The sequence below is a fragment of the Solanum tuberosum genome, unplaced genomic scaffold (genome assembly GCF_000226075.1).
Source record: "Solanum tuberosum cultivar DM 1-3 516 R44 unplaced genomic scaffold, SolTub_3.0 scf00532, whole genome shotgun sequence".
In the NCBI taxonomy this organism is placed as follows: domain Eukaryota; kingdom Viridiplantae; phylum Streptophyta; class Magnoliopsida; order Solanales; family Solanaceae; genus Solanum; species Solanum tuberosum.
Window position 1 is genome coordinate 69,256 of NW_006239461.1, and position 23,690 is coordinate 92,945.

Here is a 23,690-nt window from a genome sequence, read left to right on the forward strand (position 1 = left end):
CTTGCCAGGGGTATAGAACCTAACTCACTAAGTGGATCCACTAGTCTATACTAAAAGCATCTTAAGGACTTATCTAAAAAGTATGATCCTTTACTATGATGGCTACATGGTTTATGGTGACGTGAGTTATCTGAACTCAAACTCGTCCCCATATCGGTGCTCAATACTACTCCATAAGATATACTTAGCTCATATGTTTTAAAACAACTTCTTCCTTTGGTTTGAGATAATTACTCAAAACTTAGCTTAAAAGTTCTCTTTAGAATCGATGTTCCCTTTCTTGCTCAAAACTCTTTTGGAAATCTCAGTTTCCTCTGTGAAAACATTTACTCTTGGGAATACTTAGTTCCCATATATCATTTTAAAGAAAATGAACTTTACTCTTACTTACTCAACTTTAAAACTTAAGTCTTAAAACAAAGTTTAAACATTTGTAAAAGACTTCTTAAAATATGGTTCATGCCGAATTATGGACATGAACGACTCAATGCAAGGTTTTCAATAACCATAGATAGAACTCAATACTTGAAACTCAAGAACTTCAATGATACTACTCACTTCAAGAATGCTCAACTCTGAGGGTTCATGCGGAACTATGAGCATGAACTACTCAACTCAAAGACCTCATGGGTAACATGTAATAGTCCCATGATTAGAAATATAATCTCAAAGGGGATTTGGAACAAAATACTCAAGACTTAGAAGTTGAAGGTATTACCTCTCTCAATGATACTCAATTTATGGAGTCCATGCGGAATTTATGGTCTGGAGTTCATGCGGAATTTATGGGCATGAATGACTTGACTTGTAGGTCTACATAACATTATGGAAATCATGTATACTACTCTTCTCATTCTCTTACTTACTTCATCAAAACTTAACTCAAATCAATAGTTGCTCTCAAAGGGTTCACAATCGAACTCAAAGGCTTTCTTGAATTTCTACTCTTAACTCTCTCTTGAATGTGAATTATGAATTAAAGAGTCATGGTTCATGAGATGAAGAATCTAGGTGATAGTGTTGACTCATGAATACATTCTCCTCACTCTCATTCTCACTTACTTGAGTCTTGAAACAAGTTATTAGAAATTGTAGAAGACTCCTCAGAAGGACTCAAAGGGACTTTCTCAAAATGATCGGAAGAACTCTTAAGACTTAACTCTTAACTTTACCTGATTCGGGAGTGTCACTGGCGCGCCGCGCCAGGCCTAACTTTACTGGGGCTCATTTCTGGCGCATTGTTGGCGCGCCGCCCCAGCCTTCCTGGCGCAACGGGGGCATGTTGCGCCAGCATTGCCCCAGGTAAAACTGACGAACTTTTCCTCTCGTTTTCTGACCTTAAATCGCTTTTAATCGATTTCTTTTCTCAAGTTTTCCTTAGATTCAATTACCCAACCTAAGTACACACTAATCCACTCAAAACAATCACTTTCATCTCAAGAAATCATCAAAACCCCAACAAAACAAGATTTAGAATGAACTTCAAGAACACCATCAAGAACTTAAATCCTTCAAATTTTTGAGAATGAAATTTCGCTGAAAATAATATGTTTGGCGTATGGGTGAACAAACCCAACACTATGGAAGCTTACATACCTCTTAGGGATCAAACCCATGGTGACAATCCACAACAACTCTCAAGAATTTCGACGAACGCTTCGAATCCCTTCTCTTTTTCTCCTCTTTCTCTCTTCTTCTTTTCTCTTCTTGAACTCTCAACTAAAACCCTAGGCGTAAACTAGGATTATAAAACTAAACCTAATCAGATTATACCCTAAAATATTACTAAAAACGAATTAAATCTGATTGGGTAAGGAAAAGACCAAAATACCCCTCTAAAACCCGGTTTTGACTTTCCTTATCTAGACATCCCAACTTCAAATGGACATATCTCCCTCATATGAACTCGAAACTGAGCAAACTCGGTGGCATTAGAAAGATAATTCAAATATATTTCCTACGGTATATGGTAGAACACCTAAATCATCCTGAGCTATGAGTTATGGTCGTTTGAAGTCGACCCAAAACTCATACTTAGCTTAATTTGCAAAATTTTCAGATTTTGCTATTTCCAATTTAATTCTTTTTGGAACTCAAGGTGATACATCTAGTGACCTTAATACTTAAGAAATTTTTAATTTCTTGGTAAAATCTCACTCACTACGAAGAACGATTCGAGTCTTAACTCAAAATTTTCTGAGGTGTTACAATATATTTATATTGACAACAATGCATTGAACAAATATAAATTCTTTTATACATATATGATTAAAAAAATTCAAAAATATATAATGGACTACGTTATAATGATGTAGAGCTTTCAAATTCAGATCATGAAAATTAGAATCTCTAGTTAGAAAGTTATTTCACTTTTAGTGAATCTTTATATGATGCAAATCAAAATTAGCCAATAAATATCGATTCATAAATAGTGCAGTATTTTGATAAATTTTCAAACTAGATTAAAAAAAATTCATTATATTTTGTAATATGGATATCGTTGTGTCCATACCATAATGTGTAATAAAGATTTTCTAAGTCTATAAAATCTATTCGCACGTGTTATTTTTTAATTTTTTAATCATGAAATTCACTAATTGAATTAATTCAAATTCGCGCTGGATTAGGAAGTGTGCACGCTCTTTGTGTAAAAAAAATAGGTTTTTTTAAAAAAAAAATCGAGACTTCCATTTACTATGAAGAAATCTTAACCATCCCAATTTCAACATGTGTCTAGTCAATTAATATTGAGTACTCCCTCGTTCGTTTTTAATTGTCATGATTTCCTTTTTTTAGAGTCAAATGATAGGAACTTTGACTAATATTTAATGATATATTTTTTCATTATATTGATATGCAAAAAATTGCAATTTATACTTTTCGTATAATTTTTGAATATCTAAATTTTTAATTTATCATATCAAATTAATGTAATTTAATTTAACTATAAAAATTAGTCAAATTGACTTTCGGAAAACATAACAACTAAAAAGTAACAGAGAAAGTATACCAACCAAAATTCATCTCTACCACCACCTCAAATCGAACACCATCCTTGACCTCATTCTTTATAATTGTTTATTCTTCTTTGACTTTTCCATGCACGTTTATATAATCCACAATCTTGATTTTCTCCATATTATCCCATTAAGAAAAAAATAAATGCAAGGTTGTATATATGACTTAGACTTACCTAACATGACTTTATAACACATCTAAGAATCTCTCTCTCTCTATATATATATATAGTGAAGAGAAGTTCACTTGTCTAGAAAAATAAAGATTTTGTTGTGATGAAGGAGAAAGAAAAAATGTTGTTTTTGGGATTTTTTCATAGAATTTTTTTAATGATTTTGCTATTTGTGCCAACTTTCTTCAATGGAGTAGAGAGTCTTCATAGAATTCTTTTGGATACAGATGTGGATACTGATGATTTCTTTGCTCTTTTCTACATTTTGAAGCTTAATAGATCTGAAATTGACTTGAAGGTACTCTTTTTTGCTCCTTGTTCTTTTTTTTTATTATTTGAATCTTTAAGTTTGATTGTGCGATCATGGTGAGATCACATTTTTTGTTTAATGTATAATCAACATGTTATGTGGATGCATGATTGATTTTTTTTTGTGCCAAATATGTATGTGAATTTTGTCTTGCAAAAGGTTTGAATCCAAGAATTTTATGACTCTATTAATCTAAAATAATCATTTAAAATTATTTATAGTAATATATTTCTTATTTACTATTTAATTAAAATTCTCTGCATTTTGCACCTGTATTGTGTGTTGTTTTTTTTTTTAAATATTGCATCCTCTTCTATTATTTTTAATAATATGCACTCTAATCTCTTCATTTTCTTACAAAATAGTAACAAAATAATTTTTTCCTTGAATTGTCCATGAGGAGAAAACAGGAAAAAGACATTAAAAATAATGCAAAATGAACAATTCTTTTGTATTTAGCTTGTAATATAGATTCCTAAAATCACACTCGTATGTATGTATGTATAGGTTCCTGAAATCACACTTATTCGTATGTATGTATGTATAGGTTGAAAAAAAAGAGTATATGTTCCTAAAATAACAAGGTTCAATTATCATAAAGTAGAGTAAAGTGGAAATCAAAGTTATCATTATTGCCAAAACAAGATTAAGGTTAAAGTCTAATTGACTCTTTGACATTTAATATAAGTTATATATATGACAGCGTATAGGGATTTAGAGAATACTTAATTTTAGAAAATCTGAGGACAACTGGAATTAATTAATTAGTCCTGAAACTAATTAATTTGATAAGAATTGTAATATGACAGCATGTGTTAGTTGAGTACTTCCAGTCAAGTGTTGGTCAATAGGTATCTAAGATCATGCCACGTCAATGACATAGAAACTGACAGCTCCAATTTATTATTTTTGTATTAATAAAATACAAAAAGTAAGTAATAATCAAAGTTATAGAAATTAAATCAGAACATTTAATTTCAAGTTAAGCTTTTGATTTGAAGAAAACAGATGAGAGTTAGAAAAAGAAAAAAGACAATGGATTGCTCCCTCTGCCCCTAGTTATTTTTCAAATATTTTTTAATTTTTGACTTTCCTTTTTATTTATTATTTTTGACTAATCAAGAAAGAACAATTTTTTTTTCTATTATATCTTCAATTTATTAACACTGAGTTAATGTCTTTAAAAAATGTAGTTAGTAAATATATTTAAAACTCTATCAATTAATAGGGGTAAAATGATACTCCCCTGTTTCTTTTTACTTGTCAAATTTTGACCTGACACCTATTAAGAAAATATCAATTGTTATAGTGAGTCATTTTACCTCTATTAATTGATTGGATCTCAAATATCTTTATTCACTACATTTTTCAAAGACATTAACTTGATGTTAATAAATTGAAGATATAATAGGTAAAAAATATTGTGTTTTCTTGATTTCTCAAAAATGACAAGTAAAAAGGAACAACTATACAAATCATTATTTTCTTAATAGATATGTCAAATCAAAATTTGACAAGTAAAAAGGACCGGCAAGAATATCTTTTTGTATTTTAATACAAATAACTTGGAGTCATCAGAGTAGCTATTGAAAAAAACTTGGACTACTGGTTGGATCCCACATTCCACACCAACTACCTCAAACTGACTAAAGGATGTGTTTGGTACCAAAAAAATGTTTTCCGTAGGTAAAAATTAAAATTATTATTGTAAAAATATTTGTATATAATTTATATAAACTCAATGAAAGGTGGGCGTGGGGAGGTAGGGGTGTGAGATGATGTGGATGAGGGCTATAAGGTGGGGGTGAAGATGAGGTTTATTGCCGTTGGAGGGAGAGATGAACACAATCAAATTGGAATGTCACTAGTAAAACTTATTTTTCCTGCTTTTATTAGGAAGTTTATTTTCTCATTTTTATGGAGTTTGTTTACTTAAAGAAAATGTTTCTTAAAACATTTGACCAACGGGACATGAAAAAATTCAATTTTAAGGAGCTTGTTTTCCCAGAGAAAATATCCATACTTGTCAAGCCAAACCATATGGCTTTGATACCAGCAGGGTAAAGATACTTTTTAACATGTTGTGATATTGCTGCATGGTTTATTCACAAAAGGCCTCACATCATTGAGATTACTCTGTCCCTAGCTAGACAAATCATATTGATAAAACCTTTTGGTTCAGGCTATAACTATTGGCACAAATGGATGGACTGATTCAGGACATGCTGTAAATCAAGTGTATGATATGCTTTACATGATGGGGCGCGACGATATTGCTGTTGGTATGGGAGGTGAAGGTGGAATACTTCCTAATGGTACCATTCTGCCTGATGTTGGTGGATATCTCCCTATAATTGATCAGGTGACAATAATTCTCCATTTACTCTACCTTTGACACAATTCAAAATGCCTCTTACTTATACATCTCCTTGTTTGCCCTTTTGTTAGGGATATGCTACAGCTGGATATTGTAGATATAGACAAGCTGTACCTGTTGGTCTTGGAGGACGCTTGGATATCGACTCAAATTATGGATTCCGAAAGAGTTTCCTTCCACAGGTACCATTCTTCTTGTCTCCCAATGAGACATCTAAGCTTAGTTCTCATTGCTTATTAATGTGTGTTAATTTGGAACTTGTAACCAGGGCAAGAGACAATATTCTCCTCTTAGACAGGCAACTGCTCAGCAAGTAATGATTAAAACAATTTCTTCAGGGCCAACCGTAGTTTTCCTCATTGGATCACATACAAACTTTGCACTATTTCTGCTAAGTAATCCACATTTAAAGAAAAATATTGAGCATATTTACATAATGGGAGGTGGTGTAAGGTCACAAAATCCTACAGGGTGTTGTCCAAAGAATTCAACCTCTTCTTGCCAACCTCGACAGTGTGGTGACCATGGCAATTTATTCACAGATTACACAAGCAACCCTTACGCAGAATTCAATTTGTTTATGGATCCTTTTGCTGCTTACCAGGTATTACAAAAATCAATAGGCATTTTTTCTGCACATTCTTTTCTCGAGACGTGACTTCTAGTCATGTGTTGTATGCTTGTAGCTAATCTTAATGATCATTTTCCTTATAATGTAGGTGATTCATTCTGGTATTCCAGTTACTCTTGTCCCATTGGATGCCACAAACACCATTCCTATAACCAAAGAGTTTTTTGAGACCTTTGAGAAGAATCAGCATACCTATGAGGCACAGTACTGTTTCAAGTCCCTGAAAATTGCTCGTGATACTTGGTTTGATGACCAATTCTATACGGTAACATTGATATGAAATGATCAACATATACACAACTTTTTGATATAAAAACATCAACTTGAATATAATTGAGTGATGATAATGTTGCTGGATGCAGAGTTACTTTATGTGGGATTCATTTATGTCTGGAATAGCTGCTTCAATCATGAGGAAACAACACAACTACCAAGGAGAAAATGAATTTGCAGAAATGGAGTATATCAATATTACTGTTGTTACTTCAAATATGCCATACGGGATATCTGATGGATCAAATCCATTTTTTGATGGACGTAGAACTCCCAAGTTCAACTTGGAAAGAAATGGAGTTCACAGTGGTCATGTTCAGACTAGACTTCGTGATCCAGTTTGTGTAGTCAACAATGGGATGGGCAAATGCCAGGTGAAGAATTGACCCATGTCACTATCTGCAATATGGATTGTATTTTATGTTTCTAGTAAAATGTTGTCATTTGCCAAAACATGAGCTATGATTTGTGATCCATTATTTGTTCGATTATTGTATTTGTGTATCTGTTCTGAGCTGATGCTGTTTATCAGGATGGTTATACAAAAGAAGTTGCTGGGCCAAGTGGAGTGCCTGTTCGTGTTGCTGTAAGAGCAAAACCTAATCAAAATCCTAAAAGTGCACTAGACAGAGAATTTTTTGTTAGCTTCCTGGATGTAAGTTAATTACAGTTTGAATTGATTGTATATATTTCATAGAATACCAGCTTCGTATTTACTCCGAACCCCTTTTTTCTTACAGATTCAAAATTAGTACAACTTATTTATATGTTTTTTCATGCTTTCAGGCCTTAAACCAAAGAGAAAATTCAGGATTATTCAATTTTTCTACACAATTTCCTCATTACAGAGGAGAACTTCACAAACCAGATTTCAGGGGCAAGCATCTCGGGAAGAATGTTGTGTTTGATATGGATATGAGTGCTGGAGATTTTATAGCTCTCATTTATCTCCTTAAGTTACCAGTTGAAGAAATCAATCTCAAGGTATGATGTACTTCCTTATCTTCAGTATAATAATAACTTGATCAATGCTTAAACATCTGTTAAGTGTCCTGATGCGGTCTTAGACAATCCTCACCTCATGAGTTAACTTTTGTTGTTGAGTTATGCCCAAGATCCATCTCCTTAACATAATATCAGAGATAAATCCACTCCAATTTTTGCTTTATCCAATGATGGGTCTCTATATTATATTTTCTGGGCACCAGATGTCCAGTCATGGTTGTACAGAGATGTTAAGTTCCCCACATTGGTTGGGTGAATGGGAATGTTAGTCTCTTAACTCTTTATTATGAAATCTTGGTCAATTTAGTACTAAATTCTGCAGATAACTAAGTTGAGGAAGCAATGCTTATCTTTGTGCAATCTCTTCTTCTGTTCAGGCTATAATTGTGAGTCCAACTGGCTGGGCAAATGCTGCAACAATTGATTCAGTGTATGATTTGCTTCATATGATGGGTCGTGATGACATCCCCGTGGGACTTGGTGATGTGTTTGCAATGAACCAGTCTGATCCTGTTTCCTCTGTAGTTGGTGACTGCAAGTACAACAAGGTTATCCCACAAGGCAGCGGTGGATTTCTCGACTCAGACACTCTCTATGGTTTATCTCGTTCTTTGCCTCGTAGTCCTCACAGGTACATTGTCTACTCTTAATATGCCTATGGTAGAAGCATTGGCATTCCATGTTATGTGTCTAAAAAAATTTAGTTCCTTTAGGTTCATGGTTTGTACTCTACTTTTCTGCTGATATACCAACTTGATGTAAATAATTTCAGATATACAATGGAAAGTTTTGTTAAATTCGGAGCTCCTAGGGACACTGATCATCCTAAACTCAAACAACCTCTGGCACTAGAAGTATGGGAGTCAGTGGTGAAATCACTGGATCCAGGATCCAAGGTTACCATTTTAACCAATGGCCCATTGACCAACATAGCAAAGATTATTCTCGCAGGCAAAAATATGACCAACACCATCCAGGCAAGTGTTCCTTCTATCCTTATGATCTTACGAGAGATAATCAACTACAACAAATGTTGTTTGAGTTTACAGCTCGAGATATCTATAATAGACATTCCTCAGTGAAAAAACTCTTTCTTTTGAATTATGATGCAGGATATACTAGTTGTCGGAGGGCACATCAATCATGACAACACTGATAAATGGAAATGTATTCAATGTTCCCTCAAATAAATTTGCGGAACTGAACATGTTTCTTGACCCTCTGGCAGCAAAGACAGTTTTGAGTTCAGACCTCAATATCACTCTCATTCCACTTGGCATACAACGGAAATTCAGTGCATTTCCTAAGATTCTTAAAACACTTCAGCTAACTAAGAAGACACCTGGAGTAATTTTTGTGAGGCGTTTACTGTCAAAGTTACAGCACCTGCAAAAGACACATCCTAGATACATTGTATGTATGTATAAGTAAGCCAGCCATGCATTGTAAATACAAGAATGATGAGAAGAGCTAAACTAGACTAGTTGTAATGATTTGACAAACAGCTACAGAAGAATCAGGTTATCATATTCGTGAATCATGCCCATAAGATGAAACGATACTCTACTTTAACTATGATAGAGCCAACCATCTCTCGAACGATTACATATTCCACTCTTCTGCTTCTAATATAGAAAGCATATTATAGGAGTGTATTACTCTTCTGTTTGCTTCCTTGTTTGACTAGCCAGAAAATGGCCAAATTTAGTTATTTCATTTTCTATAGTTCATTTCATATATTTATATCAAAAATATTATCTCTTATCCGACCGATCAAGAAAGATAAAAGCATTAAGAAAAGTTTTGTTTTATCACAAAGTAGTTATCCGAATTTTAAATCTTACTATAACAATTATTGGTATTAGTTATATTATATTATTGTCATAAAAATGCCAACCAATGAAGGACGGATAATTTATAGGTATTCTTATATTTTCGATTTATACAGCATCTAAGAGGGCGGCACATGTGACCGCTCAAACCAAAAATGAAGTGTAAATATTTTTGACTTATAGTCACTTGGGTAAATAATAATTGCTTTACATAAAATTTCTTATATTCAAATTGTGAGTCAAATTGACTCATTTCCACAAAAAGTTGTCAAAACAAATAGTTCTTACTACATTTTTATCAAAAGAAATTGCAAAAACAATCCCATCCACCTAGTGAAATTCTAAGATTACGGTTCAAAAAGAACTAAACTAATGAAATCCAGAAATTTTGTACTTAAACTGCCCAAAAAATAGTATCCAAATAAATGGCTCAATAAATTTTTTGTATACAAAACAAACAGCAAAAATAATAACAATAAGTTTTATGAAGACAAGTCCAATATAAAGTAGTCGTTTTTTTACTATCTTCCCAGAGCTACCATAGATTATAAACCCTCTTCATTGTTCTCTTTTTTTATTTAAATATCTATATAATATACATTACACATCCTTTATTCTGACTTATAGGTCATTATTATAAATATAAATTACATATACATAACTACTCTTTATTACTGTTATTTTTTTTTTCCAATAGTCCCACCAAAAAGTGTAATTATCTATTTTGACTTACCATAAACATTATGAGCAGAAGAGGAAATGGGAAACTATTAATTCGTATGTTGATAGTATTTGTTTCTTGTACAATTGATTCATGTTAGTTGCAATGCAAAGTGCTTTCCTTTTTCCTTTATATAAAGAGGAATTTTCATAAATAGTTATAGTTTGAACTATAATTATGAATAATAGTTTTAATTTGCTTAACTATAATTCATAGCAACAGTTTTTGAGAATAGAGAGGCAAGTAAAATTGAGAGTGATAGAGGAGAGATGCGAGCAAATCAAGAGAGATAGAGGAGAGATACGAGTACACAAATACAACATGTACTTCAATTAAAACTGAGATACACATATATACAATCTCTTCTCTTTCCCAAATCCCGCGTACCCCTTTCATCTCTCTCCCAAATCCCAATATTGTATACATATACACATATTAGCTTTGAAACTAAAACATAAATACACAGATACACATTGTATTACTCCTAAAATAAATAAACAAATACAATCTATATCATTTTTTTGTGATACATAAATGAAAAGAACATTGATACAATGTCTTAATATTGTATCCCCTAAAATAAATACACAAATACAATTTTTTTTATAACAGTTGTATCCGTTTTTTTTCGATACATAGATACAATCTGATAATATGTAATAGTTTTTTCTGATATATAGTACATTTTTTTCTAATACTTAAATACAATTGATTATATCAATTGAAGAAGATACAATTGATAATGTGTATCAATCTAAGAAGAAAGAAAATTCAAATATTGAATAACAAATCAAGAATCTAAAATGAAAAATTTTAATATATCAAAGTTAATCTAATAAAAAGTGAATCAATATTGTCACATGACATATGATAGATCCCAGCAAGCAACCGTCCCTAGAATTTCAATTGACTTTTTACAAAAAAAGGAAAAAAAAGGTTAGATATATATAAGTAAGATAGATAAAAAAAAAAAAAAAGGTGAAGTAATTTTTGAAAAATTGAAAAGGAAAAAATTGCATCTTTGCTAAGACTTAATTTAAATTTTTCTTTATCCTCTCAAATTTCTGGAGTTCTCAATAAAAGAAGTGGAGAATCTTTTATATAGATAACGAAGTTGTGCCAACTCTAATCTTTATAAGATCATGGCTCAATTAAATGATTGAAATTCATTATGTTGGTGAACTTATTTTTTTAATATGATGTTATATTGTTTTTCATTTTGAAAAGTGACATCGTTAAGAAAAAAATCATGTGTACACCACTAAAAATGCATGAATGATTCTTTAATATGAATTTTCGAATTTTGGCTTTTGAAGATTATTTATTTGTAGTTATTTTTCAGTAAAATTTGAAATGAAATGTGTTCTGTGGTTTAATTTCAAATTTGGGGTTTTTAAATTGAGAATATGCTAGGTTTTTATATGAGATTTGATTGTTTTTAGGATTTATTTAGTAAATTAGATTCGAGTTATTGCATTATTTCAGTATGCCCCTTTCTTCTTTAAGTTCCAAAAATTAATGGAACTATACCGCTCATATTGAGTTTAAATATAGCGCAGCGGTATGATTTCAAATTCAAGATTTTTGACATTTATGTAGAGTTTGATACTTTAGATTAGTTTCTACAAATTATAGGTAAAAGTACATTTTGGTATAATATATTTTAATTAAACAAAAAGAATACTCTAGACTTATTTGAATAGAAGGAGTTGACAAAAAGCCTAAAATCCTTCTGTCAAGCTGGATGAACAGCAAACATGTTCCCTCTCTACTGCTCCATATATTCTTTAGTTCCTCACACATAGATTCTGTGTGCAACAAAATTCTTAGGTTTTCTTTCTATAATAGAAAGAAATTATTATGTTTTACTCTCCTGTTCTTCTAATGCTTATGCAATTTGGCAATAATTTTTACTGGAAAATACAAACTTAAGTGAATTGGATGACAATGTTCTGTTTGCACCAATTAATTGAAGAAAACCACAAACTAATATTGTAATTTCTTGTGAATCTAGAACAGCCAACATATCATAGGTTAAACATCAGAATTTGATAAGCCCAAAGGCCGGTTATATCCGGGGTTTTGATACATATACAGTTTGATAAGTCAAAAAAATCCTCTCTTCGTTCAAGCTGAATTACATCCACCCTCTCACGGCTATCAGTTTTTCTGATTCACAAATACAATTTTTTTCTAATACATAGATACAATTGGTTGTATCATCGAAGAAGATACAATTGATATTGATAATAGGTGTATCGGTTTTTCTGATATACAAATACAATTGGATGTATCAATATGAGAAGAAAAGAAAATTCAAATATTGACAACAAATCAAGAACCTAGAATGGAAAAGTTTGATATATGTATGTTATTAATTCAATAAAAAAAATGAATCAAAAATCAACAGTTACCTAAAAAACACAGGTATAGATAATAATAATTTAAGTAAGACTCTAGAATTTCATATCAATAGAGATGGAGAAGAAAGAAAATTTAGATAATAAATTGTAGAGAGAAAGTACGAGAAGGAAATGTGAGAGGAGATAGAAAATGCAAAAGAAATAGAGAGGGAGAGAGAAGACAGTGAGAGTTGGAAAAGCTACCCTCTCCAAAACTTCAACCGATTGTAAGTAAGCTAGACAAAAGAGTAAGTTGAAAAATTGAAAAGAAACAAACTAACTCTGCTTCTTTGTTAATACTTGATTTAAGTTTCTTGTTTATACATATTTTTTTCGTGTCCAGGTTAAAAAAGGAAACTTCTGGAGTTGAAAAATTGAAAAGAAATAAACTAACTTTGTATTTTTGTTAAGACTTAATTTAGGTTTTCTATTTATGCTCTCGAAGTTTTCATAGTATTAATCTAGAATCATCATGTATGGAGTTAACATGTGAACTTGTTGGTTTAAGAGGAAAGCAAATACATTATTGGTTTGAAAAATCCACTTTGTAGTATCGTTCTAGAATCGTTATGGATCAAATGCATTATTGGTATATATGCCACTGAAGATCGGGGAATGATTCTCTAAAATTTGGTTTTAAAGATTATTTATTTATAGTGGTCTTGGCATCTTTTTAGGATTTATTTACTAAATTGAATTTAAATAATACATTAAAATTTCATTAGTACGGTTAATTATCTGTTTGTTTTCTCTTTATCTTTTTTACAAAGAGAAACAATAATATATTAAGTTAATTTAGTTAGTTTGAAGCATACGTCTCATATGTTGAGTTTAAATATAATGTAGTGTTATGATTTCAAATTCAAGATTTTTGACATTTATGTGGAGTTTAACACTTTAGATTAGTTTCTACAAATAATGTGTAAAAATACATTTTGGTATAATATGTTTTTAACAAAATAAGAATACTCAAAACTATTTGAAAGAAGTTGAATAAAAGTCCTATCGATCTGGATGAACAGCAAATTTATTTCCCTACATATATTCTTTAGTTCTTCTCACATAGATTCTGTCTGCAACATAATTCTTAGGTTTTTCTTTTTATTATAGAAAGATATTAGTATGTTTTTACTCTTTTGTTCTACATTTTACTCTTTAGCAAATGAAACTTTTCCTGTTCGAAAATCAGAAAAGAATGAATCCTCAACATCTGTTCAAAACAGCATTCCATCGTATAATGAATGCTAAAGAAGCCAAATATCGGTAGAACTCAAGGTCAGAGAACAGATTGCAAGGTTTTTTTTTCATTTAAAAACAGCGAGATAAGTATCAGTGTTTCATCAATAATTTACAGCAAGCATAGACCAATCTGATGGCTAAAGTTGATAATGTGATCCACAAGGAAATCACTAAAAGAAAACTCTTCTCTGCAAACGGAATTCAGTAAGCATTTTCCTTCACTAGGGCTAGCTAATCCCATAAGCATTGAGTTATTGCACCATGGGAATTGCTCCTCCAGCAGCTACAATCTGCTGCTCCAACTGTTGCCAAGAAGAAGGCGAGTTACTTAGGTATCTATGAAATTTAGTAGCTTAAATACAATTTTTCCATATTGTAATCAAGAGGAGAGCTTCCTATTTGGCATTTACTAATGGAAGAAGCCAACCAGTAAAGGGATATAAGAATCATCCTACCTCAAATAAAGTTTGAAGCTTGTTCTTCACAAGCAAGTACTCCTGTTTTATTTGTTGCAAGCATCTCAAGCACCTAAAAGATCCGATCAACCAGAAGATAAGAAGCAAATCATGTAAATAACTTGCATCCCCAATGACACAAGACAGTTCATCATTTAAGGTACACTATGAACCTATAGTATTTCTTATTGATTACTCCCTCTGTTTCAATTTATGTGCACAAAGTTTCAGAAGGAAAGGAATTTTTTTGCAACTTGTAGTCTTAAACATATCATAACATTTGTGGCTGTAGGACTTTTGAAACTTGTCAACTTAAACATGTCATAACATTCGATTGACACACCGGTATATCACTCAACATAGCCTTAAACTGGAAACACAGGCATACTCAATTTCGGTGGACACATTATACACCAGGCAAAGCAAGAGATTAACATAGCTTGGTCAAAATTAATCAGTAGGACATCATTGTATGAATAACCGTTATGACTGTTCTTATTGGATTGGCTCATCTTATCAGAATTACCTACTCAACAACCTCAAGAGAAATTCAATATTATTCTAAGCAAGATTACTAACCAATTTTACTACATGATCTAAAACTTTCAACTTCTCAAGAGACTTCTAACGATATAAGCTGTGCATAGGGAAAGAACCAGAAAGCAATGAAACTTACGTTTCAGTGTTCTGTTCTTCGCAACAGTTGCGGAAAGGGACACAGCAATTCTTCACTCTCTGAGCACCAACACTGTTCAGTCGATCATAAACACCAAAAAAACACCTCAGGAGAGTAAATATCGAAAGACCATATCGACAGATTCAAGATTCAACCTTTTTAACCTTTCTACTCATGAAAAATTATAAAATTTGCAAAAACTCAAAGAAAGCTTTAAGGTCTTACTGTACCTGGAGCTGCTACCTTTGAGCTGATGAACATGAGCATCAACCTGCTTAAAGTCCACATTGGGCTGATCTCTGAGAAAACACACAACAAATTCAAACTAAAGAAAATGAAAAGAGAGAACATGCTTCCATGGATGATCAAGAAGGCAAAAAGGGGGACAATACTCACAAAGCCATAGTGAGATCATTGAGAAGTCTTTCTGAATCTTCAAAGAAGAGAGACACTACTTCAACTACAAAATCAGGGTTACTATCATCTTGCAGTTGCTGAAGCTGACTAAACTGAGCATCCAAGAATCCCTTTTGAATCAAAACAGCAAAATACATCAACTCTAAAGTAGAAAGATCAAGAATAACAAACAAAAAAAAAACAAAAACAAAAACAAAAACAAAAGAAGAAATCTAACACCAAGAACCCCCTTTGAAAGGCCCAAAAAACTTCAGCAAAATACAAGTCAAAAGCAGAAGGGGCTCCAAGAATTCATTTTGAGTCAAAACAACAAAATCAATATAAGAAAAATCAGCAAAACACAACCACCCAAGAATCAAAAGGTCATAAACAACAAAAAAAAAAAAAAGCAAAATTGCAAAAACCCCACATAAAGAATTCTCCTTTTTGCACTTACCTCACGAAACAAAGAGGCCATATATTCAACAAAGCTCCTCTGCAACTGACCCACTTCCATTTCCTTGAATCTTGATTATGTCCTCACTCTAAACTGCAAGAAATAGAACTGTTAAAAAGATTTTAGAGTTTCGTGGACAGATCTGAAGGGTATATAAATGGGGAAATTAACGGAAACAGAGTGCTGCAGAGAAGAAGAATCTAAAGAATAACCTGTATTGGAGAGAAAGGGGGTTGTGGGGGCAACAGTCAAAGATATAGTAGTACAGAAATTGATGTCTAAAACCTTTTTAGCTGAGCCCTTTGTTTGATTGCTGATTCTATTCCTTACTGTCATAGAAGAATTGGAGTCCCCACCATTTCCACTTGCCCCCCCACCACTACGGTTTTACCAATTATTACCCTTCCCTTTTCTATGCCATAAAAGTGTCATTTTTACTTTACTAGTTTGGGAACTATTGGCCCAAATGTGAGTCTATCATAGGGTGGGTTTTGAATCGAATCGTAATCGACTTATTGATTTATATTATAATAGGTTGTAATTGAATAAATGGTTGGTTAACGAATTAAAATTTTATAATTGATAGTTTATCAATTGGGGGCATTACTCATTTTTTTATTGGGTAAACTGTTTACTCATTAAGAATTATCGTAATTACATTTTATAACCATAAGTAGATTTGTTAAATAAATGTTTATGTGAATGCATCTTCAAAATTTTAGACGTTTATATATTTATTGCGATGATTTACAATCACATAATTACTAGTTTAAGTAGAGCTAAAAAAAAATTGTTTTGTTTGATTGGAGATCAATATATTGGTGAGTGAAAGTGAACGAAGGCACAAGAAATGATTGAGATAATACACGGTCTGATAATCGCCCGTTAGTTATTAATTCGATGTCAAACCAACAGATATCTTATTGGTTGACTAGCGGATTAGTATAATTAAAATCTCTGGTAAGTCAATTTGTTGAGCATAATTATCCGCTTGATCCATTCAATAAACTCCCCTAGTTTGTTTCATTTAGCTTATTTTAGATGTTTTTAAGTTAAAATTTTATTTTTTTAATATTTTGATAAATTTAAATGATATAATGATTTGAAACTATAATTGATCTAAATACATTGTTAAAATGGATTTGAGGTTTTAAATTTTATCAAATTAGACCAATAATCTATTGATGTTGTTCCTTCCTCTCTTTTCCTTGCACACCCAAAATACACACACTCTCTTTCTCTTCTAGAACATTTCATTAGGTACACATTTTTTAAATCTTTAGATGTGGTTTCATTACTATTGGAATTAGGTAATAGCCACTATTTTTTTTTTATGAAAGTGGTTATTGCAATAATGGTGATGGTAATTAGTTGATTTATTTTCTTTGCTTGATCAAAGTGAAATGAATAAGTCAATATGTATATATAGTCGAGTGATTGAAATGAGTCATGATTTTGAAGAAATTTACATGTTGAGTCGTTTTATCTTCATAATTGGAGCTATTATAAAGTATCATCGATATTTTGTTAAATTCAAAGGCAACTATTGTTGAAATTCGAAGCTTCAAAATTTGAAAATTAAATTTCTGAAATAGGCTCCACTTTGAGTGGGATTGTTGCAAAGATCAAGTTACGTATTGAGGAGCCTAAATATATTTTTTTGGATAATTTGGTGTAGTTTTTGAGGTGTTTTTTTTAATGAATATGATATTTAGATTCAAGGAAGAAGATGAAGCCAAATTATTTATTTATATAATAATAATGTATATTATTGTATATGGGTGTACAAATATCTCTTATAATATTGTATATTGGGTGTATAATATTTATATCAACTTTTTATACATTTTTGTTAAAATATATATATGAAATTTTTGTATATTAATGTATACTGGATTATGCATTGGGCTAAAGATGCGTAATGTAAGTTAAGTTTTGTGATATATTTTTGTAATGTAAACTAGGTAATTGAATATTAAAGAATTTTTTTTCAATTAAAAATGTGTATATATACACTTGATTTTAAGCTAAAATTATCAAAATAAGTCAAAAGTAACTAACTTATGCTTTTGACTTATTAGTTAAAGGACAAAAGTCAATCCGAAATTTCGAATAGGCTCTAAAATAAATCATGTTCAATTAATAGTTTGTTTGGTCAAACTTGTAAACTCAGTTTATTTATCTATTTTTTTAAAAAAATATTATTATTGAGAAGCAGTTTGTGTTTGACCAATAAATTTAAAAAAAATAATTAAATATTAAGCAAATTTAAAAAATATTTTCAAGTATATATTTCTTAAAAGTACTTTTTTAGATTACTTTTAAGGAAACGATATTTTAAACTTTAAATATATGTTTCTCAAAAGTGCTTATTTAATGTGTCGAATATTCAGCCGATTTTGTTTTAGTGACATATAACCTTTAATAAGAGGTCATGTGGCATAAATATAATTGAAAAATTAGATATATTTTTTGTTAAAAAATAATGGCGTGATTGAACTCTTTTTAACGGCATTGACATATAAACTCAACTTTTAACAAATGATATATTTATAATAATTCGATACCATATTTGAATTTGTTCCTATATCGAATTGATATCATGAATGGTCATCAAAATATCGTACTAACATTATAAACTAAATTTATCATCAAATCCATACTAAGTGCACACAAGTGCCACCATTTCCCCATTTCTGTGTACTGCTTAATTAATTATTCCCTAATTTTATCTTATCATGTGCTACTTTGTAAATTGTAATTTTCGCTACTAATTAATTTGATGAATTTTGGGTGAATTTTATTTTATGCAAAATATAGAGATAGTCAGATAGTAACTCCATCGGCCACCAAGTAGTGATAAGGTCTGATATTGAATGGTACAATATTTTATTATTTTCAGATCCCATTTAGTGAGATTTTACTGTCCAAATAAGTTGTTGTCGTAAAGAGATGATAAATTTAAGAGCCAAGAATATAAAAGAATTAGAGAATCTTGTTATCTGATCTTTTGCTACCTGTTTCCATTATGAAATATATGTCAAATGCAATGAATCTGTGCAGCATATCTTTTCCTATAGAATATATTTATAGTTGCAAGGCTGAATCGAATTAATTAGAATTTTTCTTCTTTTGGTAAAATGCACATATATAATTTTTGTGATTATCTTCTCTTTAAAAAAAAAAAAAACTATATATCCCTTATTTTATTTCATATTCTATTGTGGGTTATGAATTCCAACTCGACAAGTCGCTCTGTCCACTATCAAAATGGAATATTTTAGCAAGATGGAATAATAAATAATTCATCTTCTTCCTATAAACGAAAATTGAATTTTGAGACTCTTCTTCTTGGCTCTCTTATTTATTTATTTATTTGGTACAACTGAAAAAAAAATCTAAAAAAAAACTTTTATAAGCTATGCTACTTCAATTTGTAGGGTAAAACTTCATTTCTTTGATTGTATTTTTCTATACAAGCAAGTCTTTTATCATGTTTGCGACTTTTATATGCCAAAAGTTTGCACCATGTGGAAATGTAAACTTTATTTTGGAAAAGGAAAAAAAACTCATGTGTGATACATGAATTTAGTTAGTTCATGTGATATTAATGTAAGGATATAAGTATGGCGGAATAAAATGTATTTGAAAAAAAGAAGAATGAATAGATATTAAATGATGATATATGTACTAAATTAGGATGTGGTGCAATGGATGTGGTTGTTTCTCAATTCGGGTTTGAGCCTTAGGTATGGAGAAAACTTTGGTAGGGAGCCCCCTCTCCCCCCCAAATGCAACCTTACGCAACATGAATACAGAATAGTCGGATTCTAATATGAGTATTCGACACTGGGTGCGAAATAAATAAAATAAAATTATATATATAATACACACTAAACTATGCCTTTTCTAGATAGTCTTATAAACACCTAAACGATATAGGGAAAATTGTATGAAATAGCAAACTATTAATTCAAATTAAATGATATATCCATAGTTTATTTTAATTGTAATTTGTAGCAAACATCCCCTTTTTTTGCCATCTAATTTGGTATACAATTAGCCATTTTCGGTATACAATTAGCCATTTTATACATTTCGGTATAAAATGTATAAAATGTGTTTGTATTTGTATAAAGCGAGAGAAAAGTGTATATACAAATACAAATACAAATACAAATACAAATACATATATTTTCGTCATATACACTTATAATTATACAAATACAAATATTATTATACAAATTACAATGTATAAATCAATTTATACAAAACTGAACAATTTGTATAAAATTGGATGTTTGTAGCGAATTATACAAATCAAAAGCTTCATAGCAAACATAATATTTGCTATGGAGCACAATTATGCAAACTATAACTATAACATACAAATATAATTTTTATGTTTGCTATATGTGAAAGTTGCTCAAAGATATATGTACTAAACTAGGCCTTTTTTAGAATAGTCTTATAAATACATAGGTACTATAGTCAAAATGTAAATCAAGTTGGTAGAAGTGTGATCTTAGGCATATTTATATGTCAAAGTTGTCGATATTTGTCCATTATGAGATTGAATTAAAGAATAATATTGAGTCTATTAGCTTGAATTTGTGTAATTTGTGATGATTGTGCACTAAAACACATAATTAGTTGTTTCAGGAACTCTCAAGGAAATTGGAATCGAGTTGAAGAAAGGAGAAGCAAGGAAGCGTGAAAATAAACTAAGGAATGAAGCACCAAGGCGTGGCGTACTGGCTGGTGCGGAGCGCCAAGGCCAATACTATAGAGCGCCTACAGTGGCGCACTGATGGGTGCAAGGCGCTAAGACCCTAATGACAGCCGCGCTTGCCTGGCGTACTGATAGGCACGGCACACCACTAGTGGAACTACAGAGAAGTCTGCCAGGCGTGGTGCCCCAACCATTTTCCGAACTTTCTAGCGAAAATAGATTAAAATAGGACTCCTTGTTGAACTAGACTTTGACCCTAGTTTTCCCAACTTCTATACATAGACCCCTAGGGCTATTTTGTAGGAAGTCGATGTTATTTTGGTGTGCAATAGCAAGTTCAATGTCTGTAATAGGTTTTGATTTTCTATCTCTTCTTATTTTCGAAAATTGCATGAACAATTATATTTTACGGTTTTCGAATATTATGAGTGGCTAAACACCCTAGTTCTGGGGCAGTAGCTACAGATTGATTGTTGAATATTAAAGGTTTTTGAATTAATTATTGGTTATCATTTAAGTTACTTTTATATTCTTGTTTTAGTATTTCTTGACTGGCCATCTAGAGATAAATATATTGTCTATTCTTAAAATCGAGAGAGGAGAGGGTAGATAAACCAGAGAATATAGAAAGCTCGATCTTCCATTGAGTTGATGTGTGTTCAAGAGTGACGCCCGAACGAATAACTTGCTTGGTTACGAAACATGATGAAATATAAATGCTCGCCAGTTAGACCTGCTATCCCCGCTCAACGATGTAGTTAGACAGCTAACTGGAGTAGGCGACTAGAGGTCGAGAGACCCGACTCATACAATTAGCCCTGTAAATCAGTAACTTGATAACCGAAATTAGTTCACTGCCTCATATATGATACATGAAATCCAATGCATGTTGTGCAGCCCTGGAATTGTCTTTTATTTGCTTGAAACATCAATTTAAAGTTGTTCACACTAGTTATTTTTATTTATTGCATAAATTGTAGTAGTAGTAGTTAATAATCATCAAACTCTGTTAAATGGTTACTTTTGTTTAATTGTGGAATTAAGTACTAAAGATAAGTCGATCACAAGTCCCTTGGGAACGAAAACTCGTTTCAAAGTAACTATATTACTTGAGCGGCCACGTACACTTGCGTGTATATTGGGGAGCAACAAAGTGTACTTGTCTTCAAAGAGAATAATTGATTACGAAATCAAGTAGAGTAAAGTAAAGATGAATTCTCCCCTCCCGTTATCTTCAAGAAAGAATTTGAGTAAATGGGAGTGTTTCTCCTTCCAAAATTTTATTTGGTATCAGAGCCATTAGTTTCTGTTGGAAAATCTGAATTTTCAAAATATTCGAAAGAATGAGTCTCTAGAACAAAATGAGTATGAGCTAGATTATCTATTATAACTATGAGAGTATTATGCCAGAGAAGCATCAACTTAAAAAAAAATCAGCTATTGATAGACGGATCTATCAAAATTTCAAAAGTTTAAAAACTATTGAAGATTTTTTTAGGAAAGAAGCCCAACAAAGGAGTCAATTCTAAGCAATTGCTTATGGAGTGATGCAATGTTAAAATACAATACATGTGATATCATTTATATGAGCTTTGGTACTCATTAAGCTCGTTTCATGTCATTTCTTATATGTTTCGAATTGAAGTCGAATACCACATGGAATAAAATGAATAAACGTTATTTATTCAGTGTAAACTCAACTCAAAGTCTTAATTCTAAAAAAAGGGTGGGTAATATATAATTGTTGATTGAATTCTCACACTTAATATTGTAATTAATTGTATCATTAATTACATAACAAGAATTTGTTTTAGTTTCCTTAATCAATTCTCCCTCCATTTCTATTTATATATCGTCTTTATTAAAAAAAATTAGATGGTTTTTAATAATATTTGTCATTTCACAAAACAAATACATAAATAACAATATTCTTTCTATTTTACCCTTGAGAGTTACTAAGTATTAGCCTTGAAAGTGTGAATTTGACCAACATAGGAAAACTGAATGATTGATTCGTGTTCATTGATCAATTTAATTAATCAAAATAAATTAATTTATGTTCATTTATTGAAAACTTGACTTCAAAGAACACTAAATAAAGATATAATAATAAATTTACCTAGTTTCTTAAGAGAAGCGAAATTTAAAATGATGACATATAAATAAAAATGAAGGAATCGGAGTATGAAACGGAGCTAGATTGTGGACGTGGTTCCTTAATGATAGTAATACAAATAGATGTGATATTGGGCTTGTTTTGATGTCACAATGAAGTGAACATTGGTTTGGTAAGGAAAAATCCTTTTCGCCAGAAAATTTGGTCAGAATTTGGCCATAATGATATTTTATCTATGTTATTTTACCTTTTTGAACATTTTTACCCTTTTAACTTTAATACTTTTTAACTAAAAATGAAAAAAGATCAGTTTATTTTCAAATAAAAAAAATGCTATAGATGCCAAATTTTCTGGTCATTTAGCATTACCCGGTTTGGTAAATCTCAAATGTCACTCTTAAAAGTTAAACTCTCTTAAATTTTAAAGATTTGTGAAAAGCGTCAAATTTACTCCAAATAGGACTCTCCTTATCTCTAGATTGAGATCATTAAATGAGGTTTAAAACCCCAAATCCTTGCAATTAATTTTGTTACAAATCCTAACTTTCTTTCTCAAGCAATGAAAGGTATAATAACATCTTTTCATGTTTGCAATCATCAAATTTAAAACAAAACATGAAGAGCTAATAGATATCAACAAAAAAGGCATGTGGGGAGTCTCAATTAAAAGGTCAGTTAAGTGAGAGTCCTTCAAGTTATAAAAATTAGCTAAAAGTGATAAATAAATAATTAATAAAGAGTACTCCTCTCCATTTAGATGAAGTGATGGGTGTTGAAATGATTAATAATTTTTTTAAAAAAAAAAGTGAAACAACAAGAGCTGAAAGTGTTATTCGCTTTAATAGAATGTCGATTTGTGAGGAATTTGGTAAATTTTA

At 31.1% G+C, this 23,690-nt stretch overlaps 1 protein-coding gene and 1 pseudogene across 3 annotated transcripts; one reads left to right on the top strand and one right to left on the bottom strand.

The window, feature by feature from the left end:
- The first annotated feature begins 3,301 nt into the window (after nt 1-3,301).
- On the top strand, nt 3,302-9,217 carry LOC102596868 (uncharacterized; annotated as a pseudogene).
- A 4,800-nt stretch (nt 9,218-14,017) lies between these two features.
- On the bottom strand, nt 14,018-16,281 carry LOC102590747 (histidine-containing phosphotransfer protein 1). Of its 3 annotated transcripts, none has more exons than XM_006365209.2 (7): nt 16,177-16,281; nt 15,965-16,057; nt 15,508-15,638; nt 15,342-15,410; nt 15,112-15,183; nt 14,436-14,508; nt 14,018-14,282 (listed from the first exon to the last, which is right to left on the bottom strand). In XM_006365209.2, the coding sequence occupies exons 2-7, from the start codon at nt 16,022-16,024 to the stop codon at nt 14,232-14,234; spliced, it is 456 nt and encodes a 151-aa protein (XP_006365271.1). In that variant the 5' UTR covers nt 16,025-16,057; nt 16,177-16,281; the 3' UTR covers nt 14,018-14,231. The 3 variants fall into 3 exon arrangements, with proteins under 3 accessions (XP_006365271.1, XP_006365270.1, XP_006365269.1); XM_006365208.2 differs by having other exon boundaries at nt 15,965-16,072; nt 16,177-16,267; XM_006365207.2 differs by lacking the exon at nt 16,177-16,281 and having other exon boundaries at nt 15,965-16,170.
- Between the last annotated feature and the right edge of the window lie 7,409 nt (nt 16,282-23,690).